The sequence below is a fragment of the Quercus lobata genome, chromosome 5, assembly GCF_001633185.2.
Source record: "Quercus lobata isolate SW786 chromosome 5, ValleyOak3.0 Primary Assembly, whole genome shotgun sequence".
Lineage (NCBI taxonomy): Eukaryota > Viridiplantae > Streptophyta > Magnoliopsida > Fagales > Fagaceae > Quercus > Quercus lobata.
The window spans coordinates 82,934,614-82,950,661 of record NC_044908.1 but is presented as its reverse complement, the minus strand read 5'-3'; the positions used below and the strand labels follow the sequence as shown (position 1 = coordinate 82,950,661).

At 34.9% G+C, this 16,048-nt stretch overlaps 1 protein-coding gene and 1 non-coding gene across 2 annotated transcripts; both read left to right on the top strand.

Moving 5' to 3' along the window:
* Positions 1 to 1,249: 1,249 nt before the first annotated feature.
* On the top strand, positions 1,250 to 6,837 carry LOC115991684 (protein MANNAN SYNTHESIS-RELATED 1-like). Its single transcript, XM_031115526.1, has 6 exons — positions 1,250 to 1,584; positions 2,342 to 2,489; positions 2,609 to 2,679; positions 4,246 to 4,331; positions 5,413 to 5,992; positions 6,189 to 6,837. Exons 1-6 carry the CDS (start codon positions 1,483 to 1,485, stop codon positions 6,465 to 6,467), a joined length of 1,266 nt encoding a protein of 421 aa, XP_030971386.1. The 5' UTR covers positions 1,250 to 1,482; the 3' UTR covers positions 6,468 to 6,837.
* An 8,741-nt stretch (positions 6,838 to 15,578) lies between these two features.
* Positions 15,579 to 15,650, top strand: TRNAK-UUU. The gene has a single exon. It is a non-coding gene; the product is annotated as a tRNA-Lys (tRNA).
* The last annotated feature ends 398 nt before the right edge of the window (positions 15,651 to 16,048 follow it).

Here is a 16,048-nt window from a genome sequence, read left to right as displayed (position 1 = left end):
ATCAAAAATAGAAATTTTACTCTATCATAACGCAGTATGCATGCGAGCAAGCTATGACTTTAGTTGCACACCCACGCTGGGCAGCCATGCGCATGCAGCATGCCCAAAAGAGGTTATTCAATGACTCAATTGTAAGAATTAAAAAAATAAAAATAAAAGGTAGAATGAAAAAAATAATAAATATATTTTTTATATCAAAAATAGAAATTTTATTCTATCATAATCTAAATATATATTAGTGTAAAACTCCTTCGTAACGATTTGAACATTGGTCTCCATCTTACAAAAATTTGTACAAAAGGGTGTGATGGTAATAGGCGAAGCCAAGGGTGGCTTTTTTGGGGGGGGGGGGGGGGAGAAGGTCATGGCCACCCTTGGCTTTTTAAATTTTTAGTTATACCCTTGATTATAATAGTAAAAAAATTAATTTTCATGTAAAATTTTCCTTAATGGCCCCCTGAAATTTTAGAAATTTAACCTCTCAAAATCTAAAACCTTCACCCATACTTTTATAAATTTATAATAGCTCCTCAAATTTTGAATTAGTCTAGAAAAGATAAATTGTTACCCAAAAAAAAAAAAAAAACCCATTAGATGGTCCACGTCCATCCCTCAATCACCCTCTAAATACTAAAATAGAACCCAAATATTTTATTTCTTTTTAAATTAGCTATATACATAAAAATTATTAACAATTTATGCATATTTTAAATGAAAAAAATTTCTAGCTTCAAAAACTATCGCTTAATCTTGTTTTTCAAATGCTAAAAATGTAGATATTAAACCCAAAGAGAGTTTAATGTTTGACTCTATTCTAAAATATATAGTTTAGATCCAATTATAAATGATTTTAATACCATAAAAGTATGCAAAATATAACTTTTTTGAACTAAAATTTAATTATGAAATAAAACATTTTTAGTCATAAATATATATTTAACTTGGCTTCGAAAAAGAAAAAATCATGGAACCGCCACTAACAATAGTAGAATAATAGTATTTGAATGGCTTGTCTCTTACTTGTTGTAGGGATTGAATTTAAAAAGAGAAAATAAAGGAAGAAAGAAAAAAAAAGTATTAAAACAAAAACAACAAAAATACATAATAAGAAAGAAAAAGAAAAAGAATATAGTTTTATTTTTTTATTTTATAAATGTAAAAAAGAATATAGTTACCGGTTAGGCAGGCCGTCATTTTCTGAGGAAAGTGTCGGTGGTGTTAAATAACAATTAGAGAATTTGGTTATCATCACATTCAGTATCTTCTCTGTCTCTGCGCAACGTGTGCCTTTTTGTAACTTCCCACAAAATTTTGTAGCCTTCAAAGACACACAAACACAAATCACTCATTCTCACACCCACACACTCTCTCTCTCTCTCATCTTTCTTTCCTTCTTTAGTACCAACAAGCAAATATCCTAAAGACCCTTAACCTTCACTTCAAGTTTAACCACTCCTACAGTGAGAGAGAGAGACAGAGAAAATGGGTGTGGACTTGAGGCAAGTAGTTGCAGGGATACTGACAATAACCATGTTTGTGATGCTTGGGAACATGATCAAGCGTGACCATTTTGATTCTGTTGAAGTAAGCTACTTCTTCAACCACCATTCTTTTCTCTTTCACTCACAAACACACACTGTTTCTTTTTTGTTGACTCTTTCTCATTCTGTGTCTGTGAGTCTTGTCTGAACAACCCCTATTGTGTGTGTTTTTTTTTTTTTTTTTTTTCATTATATGCTTTCAATTTATCTGGATCTGTTTCTCATTGCACTTCAAAGTTTGTTACTTTATTTATTTGTTTTTTTTTTTTTTTTATGGGATTTGTTTGCAATTGAGATTGAGATCACGACAAAAGTGCAAAAGTAACAAAACCCATTTTTTATCATGTTGTTTCCTTTGGAATCAGTTCATTTTTTATGTGGAAATTGACAGAGTTATTTGCTTAACCTCTGTTTGTTTGATGAGAAAATAGAGTAGAATTCAAAGAGCGAGAGAGAGAGAGAGAGAGAGAGAGAGAGAGAGAGAGAATCATTTTAGATTTTCAGATGTATAGACTCTGGTCAACTTAGTCAATTCTTGAGTAAATTGTTGTTTTCTTAAAATTTAAAGAAGTTTAATCTCTCCTCGTTTTTGTTAAATTTACTTATAGCAACAAGAGCAATTAAAGTAAATTTGATCTTTTACCTTCTTTTTATTTTTATTTATTTTTATTTTTTTAACTTTATTAATATTCATAATTGCTGCTGCAATGAGATGCTGATTCTAGTTGAATTTATTAAAAAAATGAGATTAAATTTTCACTCTTTTCTTGCAAAGAATGACCCTTCTTGATTTTTTGAAGGAAAAGCTTCCAGGTGGAGGAGGCACTGTTAATTTAGATGGTTCTGAGCTTGAAGAGCAGGGTCTTATTTCTCATTCAAAAAAGAGTGGGGGTCTTTCCATGGAGGATGGCCATTATCTAAAACCATGTTGGGATAAGCCAAATTTGGGTAAATTTAATTTTAGTACCTAGAAAATGACCAAGATTTTCACATCTTTAATTTAGACCTACTTAGATATGTGTAATCTGTGTCTAATATAGTATTTTAATTTGTTGCTTGGTTTGCAGACGATGTAGAGTCAACAGAAGGGTTTGTGACTTTCTCATTAACTAATGGCCCTGAATACCATGTCTCACAGGTATACCAGTTAACGATTCCGATAAGTTGACTTAGTTCTTATGGTTTAGCATTAGATGTATCATTTGGCTGAGTTGGTTGTCTGACCAATAGCCAAAGATAATAATGCTGTTTGTACAGATGTTGCCTTTTATTATTATTAGAAAACTGTAAACCAATGGAAGACATAGGAATATTCATTTGGCATATCTAATAAGTGGCAAAGTTATTTTTTGCAATAGTTAATAGTATAATTATATAAATGTCAGTATTTGTGCTACCCCCATTACCTCTATGTTTGTGAAGTACCTACTAACATGGGAAAAGAGGAGTTTTAATGAGGTTATCTTGTGGGCTGACACAAATTCAGGAAGACAAAAGACCCATTCTTTATTTTGCCCTGCACCATTCTTTTTCTGTCATAGTTCTATGATTTTCCAACTAGTCAAATTCTCAATCCAAAGCATTTTCGTAGGGATCCTAAAATGTGTTTTCATGATTTCTGAAAGTCAACTCAAATTTCAATAATATCAAAATACTTTCTTAGTTTGAGTTCTAGGTGGTTACTGTTCACCTCACTTATCTGAATATGTGATTCAAACCATCCAAAAAAATATTTCTTTGAGGGTCAATTATTAAAAATTTCTAAGTCCCCAATTGAATAAAGCTTTAATTATGATGGCAGTTCTGAATTTAACCACAGAAACTGGTGGATAAGGGGTTTAATTGTGATGGCAGTTCTAGGTGTTTGGTGTTCACATCACTTGTCTGAATATGAGATTCAAACCCTTCAAAAAATATTTCTTTTAAGGGTCAATTATTAAACATTTTCAATTTCCCAATTGAATAAAGGTGTAATTGTGATGGCAGTTCTGAACTTAACCACAGAAACTGGTGGATCAAAGTCCAAAGAAAAGGACCCATTTTGCAAACTGTTTTAGGGATTCCTGTAGTGGACTTACATTTCATAGGTGTTGCCTTTTTTTGTGTTCTTCTGAGTTGGAATGGATGCTACTATGTTGACTGTCTCATTTACATGTGTATGTAATTGATTGTAATCTGTCTTTGGTGCTTCTCTCTCTTTTCTTTGTACTAAATAGTTTAGTAAGAAAATCGATTCTCTTCCACACTATTTAAAGCATGCTTTGGATGCTACTAATCCAGGGTCCTTCCTATCTTCAAGTATATAGAAATGCTTTTATTACTCTTGTTTTATCACCTTTTCACTCAATGAGGGTCTGCTGAAAATTCAGACTTGCCCCTATGATCACTTTTACAGATATTGCATATCAATCTCTCATCTTTCCAACAGGAAATTGATGAGGATCCTGTTATTATATTTAGAGTTGATGAGGACTCACCTCTAATCTTCTGAAGTAACATAGTTATTTGCACGATCATCCCAATCAATTATCTCTGCTATAGAAAAATTTTCCCTCTATATCTGTATTTTTCATGCTCTATAATGCGTTCTCTAATCTTGAGATGAGTTAAACTCCTGAAAATCCTCACAGTTTAAAAATCTTTTCACCCTTTCCTTTATTCCCTAATTCCTTCTAAACTGTTCCCTGGTATTTGCGTTCCTTAGATTGCTGATGCGGTTGTTGTGGCAAGATATCTTGGAGCAACTCTTGTACTTCCTGACATTAGAGGAACCAATCCAGGTGATGAGAGGTTAGTGCTGACAATTACCCTCAAAAACCTTGTTTTCCTATTGATTCTTATACATATGTAAAAATGGAGTATAATTCCGTGATTTCAATTTTGTTTTCCTTGTTCTTGTTGTTAGTGTTAAATCAATGATATAAATGAGATACTTAAAAAAAAATTATGAACTTTGAGAGAAGCTTTTCAATATTGAGTTCCTTTTGATTATCTTTGTCTTTGTTAGGGTTGGGGGTAAAGGGCTGGGACATATGGATTTATGCTATAAATAAATTATACAATGTAACTGTTTGAGCCCTTTAACAGCCCATGTTTTGTAGGTGGTGATAGATTGCTATTTTGATTTTATTCTCCAGTTTCATGTTGTAGTTCTTTATGGGGTTTATCCTATTTGGTTTGTGGTGTCGTCTGTAAGTTGATTCGGGGCAGATAACAACAATGCTAGAGCATGATGGTGAAATGAGAAGACTGTCAGGAACAAAGACTTTCAAGCTTAGCAGACTTTCTCCCATCTGAGAGAGAGCCTGAACTGTGCATAAACCTAACATATTGAATATCATTAGGCTAGTCTTATTTCAGGATGGGTAGCATTAGGGCAGATTTAGCTGAACTCAAGTTCGATGCTGAGAACTTGCCCAAGCTTGGATCGCCCTCAGCTCTCACATATGGATGAACTTTGTGTTAATGTCTGTCCCATTTACTGTTCCAACTAAGCCTCAAGTGTCCGTTTGGGAATAGCTTATCTAGTTTTTTGCTGAAAGTACTGTAGATAAAAGATAAATGTTGAATAAAATAAGTAGGTGACTTTGGGACCCACAAATGGTAGGAAAAATAAGCAATAAGCTGGCTTATAAGTGCATCCCAAACGGGCACCAAGTTTCTCCGAAGCAATATCTTTGTCGGTATAGTTCCTAGTTACCTTACCTATGAATTGGGAATTGAGGAAAATTATTTTGGATTTTATTGTTTTTTGAAACCAGGTTATTTAGTTAGGCTGGATTTTGTGTACTTGTGCCATCTTTCTCTTTTTTATTGGTATGCATTTCAAAAATAAGTTTCTGTGGGTAACTTACTAGGTTTTATCTTCCAGGAACTTTGGAGATATTTATGATGTTGAGAATTTTGTAAAAAGCTTGGATGGGGTGGTTAAAGTGGCAAAAGATCAGCCTTCTGAAATATCAACAAGAAATATTGCTGTTGTCAAAGTTCCTAATCGGGTGACAGAAGACTACATTGTAGAACATGTTGAACCTGTTTATAAGCAAAAGGGCAACATACGGCTTGTTACATACTTCCCTTCAGTGAACATGAGAAAATCAGTAAAAACAAGTTCTACTTCTTCTGTTGCATGCTTGGCAATGTTTGGAAGTTTGCAGTTGCAACCAGAGATTCAAGAGGTTGTTGACTCAATGGTTGAGCGTCTAAGAACTTTGAGCCGAAAGTCAGATGGCCAATTTATAGCTGTGGATTTGAGGGTTGATATGTTAGAGAAGAAGGGTTGCCATGAAAATGGTGATACTGGAAGAAAAACTTGTTATAGTGCACAAGATCTTGCTGAATTTTTGAAGAAGACTGGGTTTGACAAGGATACCCCAGTCTATTTAACTGAATCAAGGTGGCAAAGCAGCCTTGATGCTCTAAAGGATCTCTTCCCTAAAACGTATACAAAGGTGAGGGATCTCTTTTTTTCTTACTCAATCTTGTGCTTGTTTATTCACTTCAATTTTGTTCAACTGCTTACGCCTAATCATTGTGTTTAATACACTCAAATGCCCTTCTGCTTCCATGTAGATACCAATATCATTAACATCATAATCATTAATTCGACATGAGGTCTGACATTTTTTCTTGTATGGAATATTGCAGGAAAGCATAATGCCTGCAGATAAAAAGGCAACATTCTTGGATTCCGAAGGCTCTGAATATGAAAAGGTTATTGACTTCCATGTATGTTCTCAGAGTGATGTTTTTGTACCAGCCATCTCTGGCCTGTTCTATTCCAATGTGGTCGGTAAGAGAATTGCTGCCGGTAGGATTCAAACACTTGTTCCAGCCAATATTAGAGGGTCTTCTGCTTCCGCCTCGGATTTCATCACTCCTTATGTGACTAAGAAGAATCACTTGGCTTATTCATGTTTTTGCTAGTCACCACGCTAAGAAACCCGAAGAAAGTGCAGGACAGGTGCATTGAATCCTTCAAAGAAGGTATTACCATTACCTTAATCAAGTTTTTCAAGTAAGCAGACTGGACAGATCAATCATGTTATTTATACGTGACTTGGGTTTGAAGTACCCTAATTTTTATTTATTTTTTCCTGTTAAGGTCATTTCTTAAAATGTCTTCATTTATTTTTCTTTTTGATAGATAGAAGTTTTCAAGATATGTTGTTTGATATGATATGTTCACAAGACTTAACACTATTTATGTTCTTTGTAAAATTGGTGTAAGTTTCTTTTGTACTTGGTTGAACGAAAGGATTGTTTGTAGTCATTTGAGATGCTGTATTGGTGCACCTATCTTGTCTGTAAGTAGTAGTTCTGTTATTATAAAACATGGTTAAAACGTAAGTACAGTTTCCTAAGTATAATACATTAGGTTCAAACACATTACACAGCTACATTGAAGTTAATTATTCTTGGAAAATATAAAATGTTTGTGCTTTATTGGTCAATGCAAAAATGTGTTTGAATTAACCAGACAATCTAATGTGTTGCACCAAGGAACTGTGCCTAACTTCTACTAATATATTTGATTGTATGGACAATAATTTGTAAGAAATCTGGGAAAAACGGTTTGCAAAAAAAATGCTACAAGTCTCTTAACTTTGACCTTTTGTTAGGGAGGGTCTTGTTGGGTTTTCTCCATTGTTGAAACTCATCCGGATGCATAACAAGATGCTCCCTCCTTGCGCGAATTCTAGAAGGCGTTTTAGTTTAGAAAGCTTTTTAAAGAACATACAACAACAACAATCAGGCTTTAATCCTTAAGGTTGGTTATTGATCCTTAATAGGCTATTTAGGTTGGCTACATGTATTTTATTCTTTTCTAAAGAAAATATGGTTATAAAAAAAAAATGTGAAGATTTTGAGGAAGTAGACGTATAGAAAAAAAGGGCAAATTACAATTACAACTTATCTATTTGTAATTTGGCCGAAACTTAAGTCACCTACTTGTGGTTTGAAATTTGACACTTTACCTACTTAATGTTAACTTAGTTAGAGTTCCGTAACATGCCTATCTTGTCTGTAAGTAGTAGTTCTGTTATTATAAAACATGGATAAAACGTAAGTACAGTTTCCTAAGTATAATACATTAGGTTCAAACACATTACACAGCTACATTGAAGTTAATTATACTTGGAAAATATAAAATGTTTGTGCTTTATTGGTCAATGCAAAAATGTGTTTGAATTAACTAGACAATCTAATGTGTTGCACCAAGGAACTGTGCCTAACTTCTACTAATATATTTGATTGTATGGACAATAATTTGTAAAAAATCTGGGAAAAATGGTTTGCAAAAAAAAATGCTACAAGTCTCTTAGCTTTGACCTTTTGTTAGGGAGGGTCTTGTTGGGTTTTCTCCATTGTTGAAACTCATCCGGATGCATAACAAGATGCTCCCTCCTTGCGAGAATTCTAGAAGGCGTTTTAGTTTAGAAAGCTTTTTAAAGAACATACAACAACAACAATCAGGCTTTAATCCTTAAGGTTGGTTATTGATCCTTAATAGGCTATTTAGGTTGGCTACATGTATTTTATTTTTTTCTAAAGAAAATATGGTTATAAAAAAAAAAAAAATGTGAAGATTTTGAGGAAGTAGACGTATAGAAAAAAAGGGCAAATTACAATTATAACTTATCTATCTGTAATTTGGCCGAAATTTAAGTCACCTACTTGTGGTTTGAAATTTGACACTTTACCCACTTAATGTTAACTTAGTTAGAGTTCTGTAACATACCTATATTTAAAACATGACTAAATATGTAATTTTGCTCAACTTTTATATTTCTCTTCTCAAAAAACGCAAAAAACATAAAAATACAAGATAAAAAAGGATCTAACAGAATACTTTTATTATGGGATTTCAAGTCGGCAAATTAAATTTCGGTCAAATCTCAGGTGGTTAAAGTGTTAAATTTCAAACCACAGGTAAGCAATTTAAATTTCAGTTAAATCACAAGTGGGTAAGTTGTAATTTCCCAAAAAAAAAAAAAAATGAAAAACACTTTTTTCATAGTCAAAATAAAATTGGATTACATGATCAAGTTTTTTGTAATTATTATATTGGAAAAATTTTTAAGTACTTTCGAAGTATTTTCAGCCTAATGAGTAACGACTTGGCAATTTTGACCTACTCTTAGGAAATGGCAAAATTACCCTTAAATGAAAATTTCTTGAGTTCAACTAATGTGAAGGGAAAAGTTTTGAGCCCCGAATATAAATTGATGATAGACTTTTGTTATCATTCTGCATGATGAATAAATTAAACACGAATTTGGTAACAAAAACCAATTAAATTCCATGCACGTTCAAAAGTGGGGTTATGGTCTAAAGGTGTGTTTCCTTTTTGTAAAAAGTGTAGATCTCAATTCTTAGGTCTTGGTGTGAATGGTATGCTCAATGTAACAGAAAAACAGAACGTAACAAACACAGTGAAGCTAGAGAGAAATAGAGAGAGAGAGAAAGGAAGAGAATCAAGTTTAGAAGCTCTGAATATTTCTGAAGAATTGAATTGATCACAAAACAGTAACAGAAAGATTATATATATAGACTAAAGAATTAAGAAAATAATCTAACAACCTCTAAACCACTTCCTAATTACACGGATCAGCTTCACACCATCTGATCATTACAACAAACCATTGATCATCACCTTACACGTGTTAATACAAAATAGACTAACTGCACTACAACAGAAAAGCTACATGTAAACTGATGCAGAAAGCTACAGGTCGTATTTGTAGCTGAGGCAATTGTCGTTTAATAACAAAACACAAGAATACTCTGCCCCAATGCTCTGCCTCTCTGCCTATTCTGATATCTCATCTTGATATACTTTCATTTACACTTCAATTCAAGCTTTGACATTCCCCCTCAAGATGAGAATCGGGTCTGTTGCTTGCATCTGCAGCTGTCTTCTTTGTAATTAATCTATCATCATCTAAGAGTGTACATTCCCCCTTAGGAAGAGAAGCTGAAACATGGATGTTCATAACATTCATTTTACTTAACAAATGTCGCAACTGTGAGCTGTTAAGGGCCTTAGTGAGTAAATCTGCCAGCTGAGTGTGTGTGGGAGTGAAAAACAGCCTAATTACATTATCTTGTACCTTGTCTCTAACAACATGACAATCAACCTCTATGTGCTTGGTTCTCTCATGAAACACAGGGTTTTCTCCAATATAAATGGCTGCTTGATTGTCACAAAACAGAAGAGCAGGTTGGGGATGCCAAATCTCTAAATCCTTCAACAATGACAGCAGCCAAGTCAGCTCACACACAGTGACAGCCATAGCTCTGTATTCTGCCTCAGCAGAAGATCTAGACACTATAGATTGTTTCTTCGACTTCCAAGAAATTAAGGAATCACCTAAAAATATACAATAGCCTGTGGTTGATCTTCTGGTGTCTATACAAGCTGCCCAATCAGCATCTGTGTAAGCCTTCAAATGAAAATCTGAAGATGCAAACAAGAAAATTCCTTGACCTGGACATCCCTTTATGTACTGTAAAATCTTGTAAGCTGCATCTAAGTGAGGCTTCCTTGGTTTGGACATGAATTGACTCAACTTGTGAACCGGGTAGGCTATATCTGGTCTGGTGATTGTTAGGTATATCAATCTACCAACTAACCTTCTATAGACTCCAGGATCAGGTAACAAAGTACCTTGCAGCTTGCTCAACCTTAAATTCTGCTCCATTGGTACTTTACTCGGCCTACAAGCTGACATACCAGCATCCTTTAGAATCTCCAAAGCATATTTTCTTTGGCATAAGCTGATCCCTTTGGCTGATCTGGCTATTTCAAGACCAAGAAAGTACTTCAAACCTCCAAGGTCTTTAAGCTTGAAGTGTTGATCTAAGGAAACTTTGAGTGCTTCAACCTCTTGAACATTGTTGCTAGCTATGAGAATGTCATCAACATAAACCACCAATGCTATGAAAGAACCACCAAGCCTCCTTGTAAAGAGTGAGTAATCAGCCTTGGATTGCTTAAAACCAAGCTGTTTGACAACATAACAAAATTTTGCATTCCATTGCCTTGAGGCCTGCTTGAGTCCATATAAAGACTTATTTAACTTGCAAACAACATTCTTCTCTTTGCTGTGAAAGCCTTGAGGGAGTTGCATATACACCTCCTCATGTAAATCCCCATTCAAAAACGCATTGTTGACATCTAACTGTACCAAGTGCCACCCTTTCACAGCAGATATAGCAAGAAGAGTTTTAACAGTAGTTAACTTGGCAACAGGGGAAAAGGTGTCAGTAAAATCTAATCCCTCTTGTTGAGTAAATCCCTTAGCAACTAGTCTTGCTTTATACCTCTCCACAGATCCATCTGCCTTGTATTTAACCCTATAGACCCACTTGCATCCAATTGCCCTTTTGTTGGAAGGTAAGGGAGTAAGTGTCCAAGTATTGTTAGAAACCAAAGCTGCAATCTCAGCATTCATTGCATCTTTCCACTTAGGATTCTTAATAGCCTCATGATAGAATCTTGGTTCAGGGATGGAGGTAATAAGGGAACAAAAATGGGCATAGGAAGGAGAGAGTTGGGAAGAATCAATGTAATTAGAGAGAGGATATTTAGTACCTGATGGGTGAATAGAACCTGACTTGTTGTTGCTGAGATGAGTGGACTGTGTAAGTTCATTTGAAGTAATAGTGCTGCATTTGTAATCCTTCAAGTATGTAGGAGCCTTAGAAGGTCTAGAAGATCTTCTTAAGGGAGGAATAGATGCAGATGGATCAGTTATAGGATTTTGAGCAACTAAAGGGATAGTGACAGATTCTGCAGAAGTGGAATGATCAGAATCTGATATGGTAGGTTCGGGTACAACAGAATTAGGAATGACATTATGGATAGAATCTACTGCTTGATGTGAAACTTGGGTAGGTGGAAGGATAGGATCAAGAAATATGGCATCAACTGGGGTTGCCACATTAGGACAAATATGAGGAAAAGATATAGAGGCTTGTGGTGAAGTGATAGAAGAGATGAAAGGAAAAATATGTTCATGAAAAGATACATCCCTTGAAATGAAAATTTGTTTGGTTATCAAATTTAACAATTTGTAACCCTTGACACCAAAAGGGTATCCAAGAAAGACACAAGGAATAGATCTAGGAGCAAATTTTGATCTATTGTGAGTTAAGGTAGATGCAAAACATAGACATCCAAATACTTTTAAGTGATTATAAGAAGGAGTTTTGCAATAAAGTTTCTCAAATGGAGTTTTATGATCCAAAACAGTACTAGGCAGCCTGTTAATAATGTGAACAGCTGTCAAAACACAATCCCCCCAATAGCAAAGTGGTATATTTGATTGAAATTTCAATGCTCTAGCAATGTTTAAAATGTGTTGATGCTTTCTCTCCACAACTGAATTTTGTTGTGGAGTAGCAACACAGGAGTGTTGATGTACAATCCCATGTTGAGCATAAAAATCTTTGAGAAAAAATTCTTGAGCATTGTCAGTCCTAATTACTTTGATATGAGATTGAAATTGAGTAAAGATCATGTTGTAGAAGGAGATTAACAATGGCCTAGTTTCTGTTTTGGATTTCATTAGATACACCCAAGTGGATCTTGTAGCATCATCCACAATTGTAAGAAAGTATCTAAAACCATCATGAGTGGCTTTAGCAAAAGGTCCCCATACATCACAATGTATTAAATCAAAGGCATGCTCAGATATATGATTAGAATTAGGAAAGGGTAATCTTTTAAATTTGGCAATGGGACAAACAACACATTCTTTATTTGAATGAAAAGAATGTACATCTGATACACAGTAAGGAAGTTTGTCATCTGACACATGTCCTAATCTAAGATGCCATAAGTATGACTTATTGACAGTAGAATCATTAGAAACAGAATGAACAAAAGAGTTGAAAACTGACTCTAGGACAGTAGTTGCTTCTGAAGCAGTCTTGCAATTTTCTGAGGTTTGCAGCAAATAAAGATTGTTGTGAAGCTTACCCAATCCAATCACTCTCCAACAAGTAAGGTCCTGTATAAAACAGTAGTTTGAAAGAAAAACCAAACAGCATGATAATGATTTGGTTAATTTGCTCACTGATATCAGATTAAATGAAAAAGCTGGGACACAAATCACATTTTCAAGAATCAATGTTGGGGTAAGTTGGACTGTGCCTATGTGTGTGACAAGAACCCTTTCACCATTAGGCAAATGTACAAAGGATGACAAGGAACTAGTTATGCTGGTGAAAAGGGATATAGAATGAATGATGTGATCAGTGGCTCCTGTGTCTAGAACCCAAGTTTCAGCATTATGAGCTATTTTATTTGAAGGATTTTCAGAAAAAATTGAATTCTTCAAATTAAGGCAAATAGAATCCTGGAAAGAGGCACAAGAAATACCTGAAAGAGCAGAATTGGCTGCATGAACAACATCTTGACTGGTAGAGGAAGAAGCATGAGAGCTCAGCATTGATAGTAATTGCTGGCATTGCTCAGGTGTGAATGGAAATGAGCTTGAAGCAGCCTCGGATGGACCATTTTCACCATCAAAAATCACTTGATTTGCCACAGAAATTTTGCCTTTTTGCTTGTATCCTGGTGGAAATCCTACTAGTTTGTAGCATTTTTCCATGAAATGGCCAAGTTTTCCACAATGACTGCATACAGGTCTGCCCTTGCCTTTATTCTTTCCTCCTTGATTGAACCCTTGAGCCTTGACTGCCAAAGCTGTTGAATCAACTGACACACCACCTCCATTGAAGCCTAAAGCCCTCTGTCTCTCTTCTTGTATCACCAAAGAGAAGGCCTTGTCAATTGAAGGACTTGGCTCCATCATCAGAATCTGAGTTCTGACTTGTGAGAAAGCTTCATTCAAGCCATTGAGGAATTGCATCAATGCATCTTGATGATTGAAGAGCATGATTTTATCATTCACTCCACAAATGCATCGGCCACATGAACAAGATGGTGAAGGCCTGAGATTGAGTAACTGATCCCATGATGCTTGAAGATTAGTGAAGTAGGTAGTCACGGTTGAATCTCCTTGCATAATTGTTGAGATCATCTTCTGAAGCTGTGAAATCCGTGGACCATTTGCTTGTGAAAAACGGTTTCTGAGCGAATTCCAAACCTCCATTGCAGTGGTTCTGTAGATCACACTTGCAGTGATGTGAGGTGAAACGGAATTCAGAATCCATGAGGAAATCATGGAATTGTTCTTCGACCAAGCAATTTTCTCCAAAGGTGTGACAGCCATAGAAATCGTGATAGAGCCATCAATAAAACACAGCTTGCTCTTCGCATCTAGTGCCATAAGCATAGCCCTAGCCCAATTAGGATAATTGTCCTCAGTCAAGAGCTGAGTAACAAGAATAGCACCTGGTGACTCTCCATGGTGCAAAAAGAAAGGACTTCTCGGATCCTCCATTGGAGAAAGCTCACGATGAGCATTAGGTTGAGAAGCATTGGAAGAAGGAGCTTGATCTTGATTCGCCATTAATGGAAGCAAAAGAGCTCTGATACCATAACAGAAAAACAGAACGTAACAAACACAGTGAAGCTAGAGAGAAATAGAGAGAGAGAGAAAGGAAGAGAATCAAGTTTAGAAGCTCTGAATATTTCTGAAGAATTGAATTGATTACAAAACAGTAACAGAAAGATTATATATATAGACTAAAGAATTAAGAAAATAATCTAACAACCTCTAAACCACTTCCTAATTACACGGATCAGCTTCACACCATCTGATCATTACAACAAACCATTGATCATCACCTTACACGTGTTAATACAAAATAGACTAACTGCACTACAACAGAAAAGCTACATGTAAACTGATGCAGAAAGCTACAGGTCGTATTTGTAGCTGAGGCAATTGTCGTTTAATAACAAAACACAAGAATACTCTGCCCCAATGCTCTGCCTCTCTGCCTATTCTGATATCTCATCTTGATATACTTTCATTTACACTTCAATTCAAGCTTTGACACAATGAGACGATCAATCTGACCCATCCGACCAATCGACTCACTTTGATTGGCAATGTCACACCATGTTTTTAACTAAGGCTTTTATCAGTTTCGATATTAACATTTTTCTTTTGGAAATGATGAAATTTATTTTTTGTAAAAAACACTTTAATTTTCTTGTGTTTAGTAGAAATTTTAAAAATGAGTTTGAAAGTGTGAATCGTTACTCTTTGTTTCACATGATGTGAGATAGAGTTATTTTCTGAAAATTTGTAACAAAAAAAAAAGTCTATTTGTCATAAGTTTTCTTTTGATCAAAAATAGTTTTTTTTTTTTTTACCCTTTTTTTTAATGCTACCAAATACACAGAGACAAAAAAACTATTTTTATATAAGATTTTTCATTGAAATAAACAGCGGTGATCAAGTGAAATGTTTGATCTTTTGTGACATTTGGGTTCTTTGGCACATGTTGGGCAAAAGAAAATCATATCCCACTCGACAAACTTGGCTAATGGCATTGAATAACATATTATGAGACAATCTTACCGGACATCTTTCTCATGTGGGATCACACATGTTTTAAGGGATACATTTTCTTTTTCTCATGTATTCTCATTCTTTGTTTTCACCTAGTCACCATATTGTCACTAACTCGTTGGTAGAGGACTCCTCACCATATTAGTATAATACAATGTTGACCCATTTTGGTGTTTGGGTCGTTAAAAATGGCTTTTTGAGATTTTTAAGTTTTAACAATTCCAATGCTAATGCTCTTTTAGAGAGTGCATTTGAGAAGCAAGCATCAATAATTATACTGTTTAGTAAGCATCTGCATCTGTTCCAATGCAGATGCTCTTAATAAAGTGTTATTCTCTGCTAAATACCATGGTAAAGTGATGCAATTGAAAATGGGGTATTTCTGCAATGAAAATACACAAGGATGAAACTCACCTAAATCTAATTATGAGGGTGATCAATGATCATAGGGACGGGAATTGGGTTTGTAAGTGCAATTCATCTAAGAACACTTGTCTAAACTAAAAAGTATATATTTTTAAAACTCAGAAGTTATAACATGGCCGTCTTAGCTCAGTGGTAGAGCGCGTGGCTTTTAACCACGTGGTCGTGGGTTCGATCCCCACAGACGGCGTTCTCCTTTATTTATAATTATCATTTTTGGATGTAGTTATTTCATTTTCTTTTTCGTTTTGGATTTTAAAAAAAATTTAAAATTTAAAATTAGTATTCTTATAATAATAATAATAATCAATTGGCAATGAAAAAAAAAAGTTATATTTCTTGCATTGCAAAGTAGCAACAATCCCTTCCTCCTTCCAACAGCTTTGATCCAAATGCTTATGCATCAAACCATCAAAAAGAGTAGCCAATCAACAGCTCCCAACTCTAACTGCGGCTAGCAGTTTTGGAGTTAGTGTGTTGTATGTTTGTGTTATTAAAAAAAAACTTGTGTGTGGGCTTTGTCCTACATTGCCTAGTTTGCTTGGTGTGCATGGGTATATCAATAGTTCCCCCGACTCTAACTGTCGC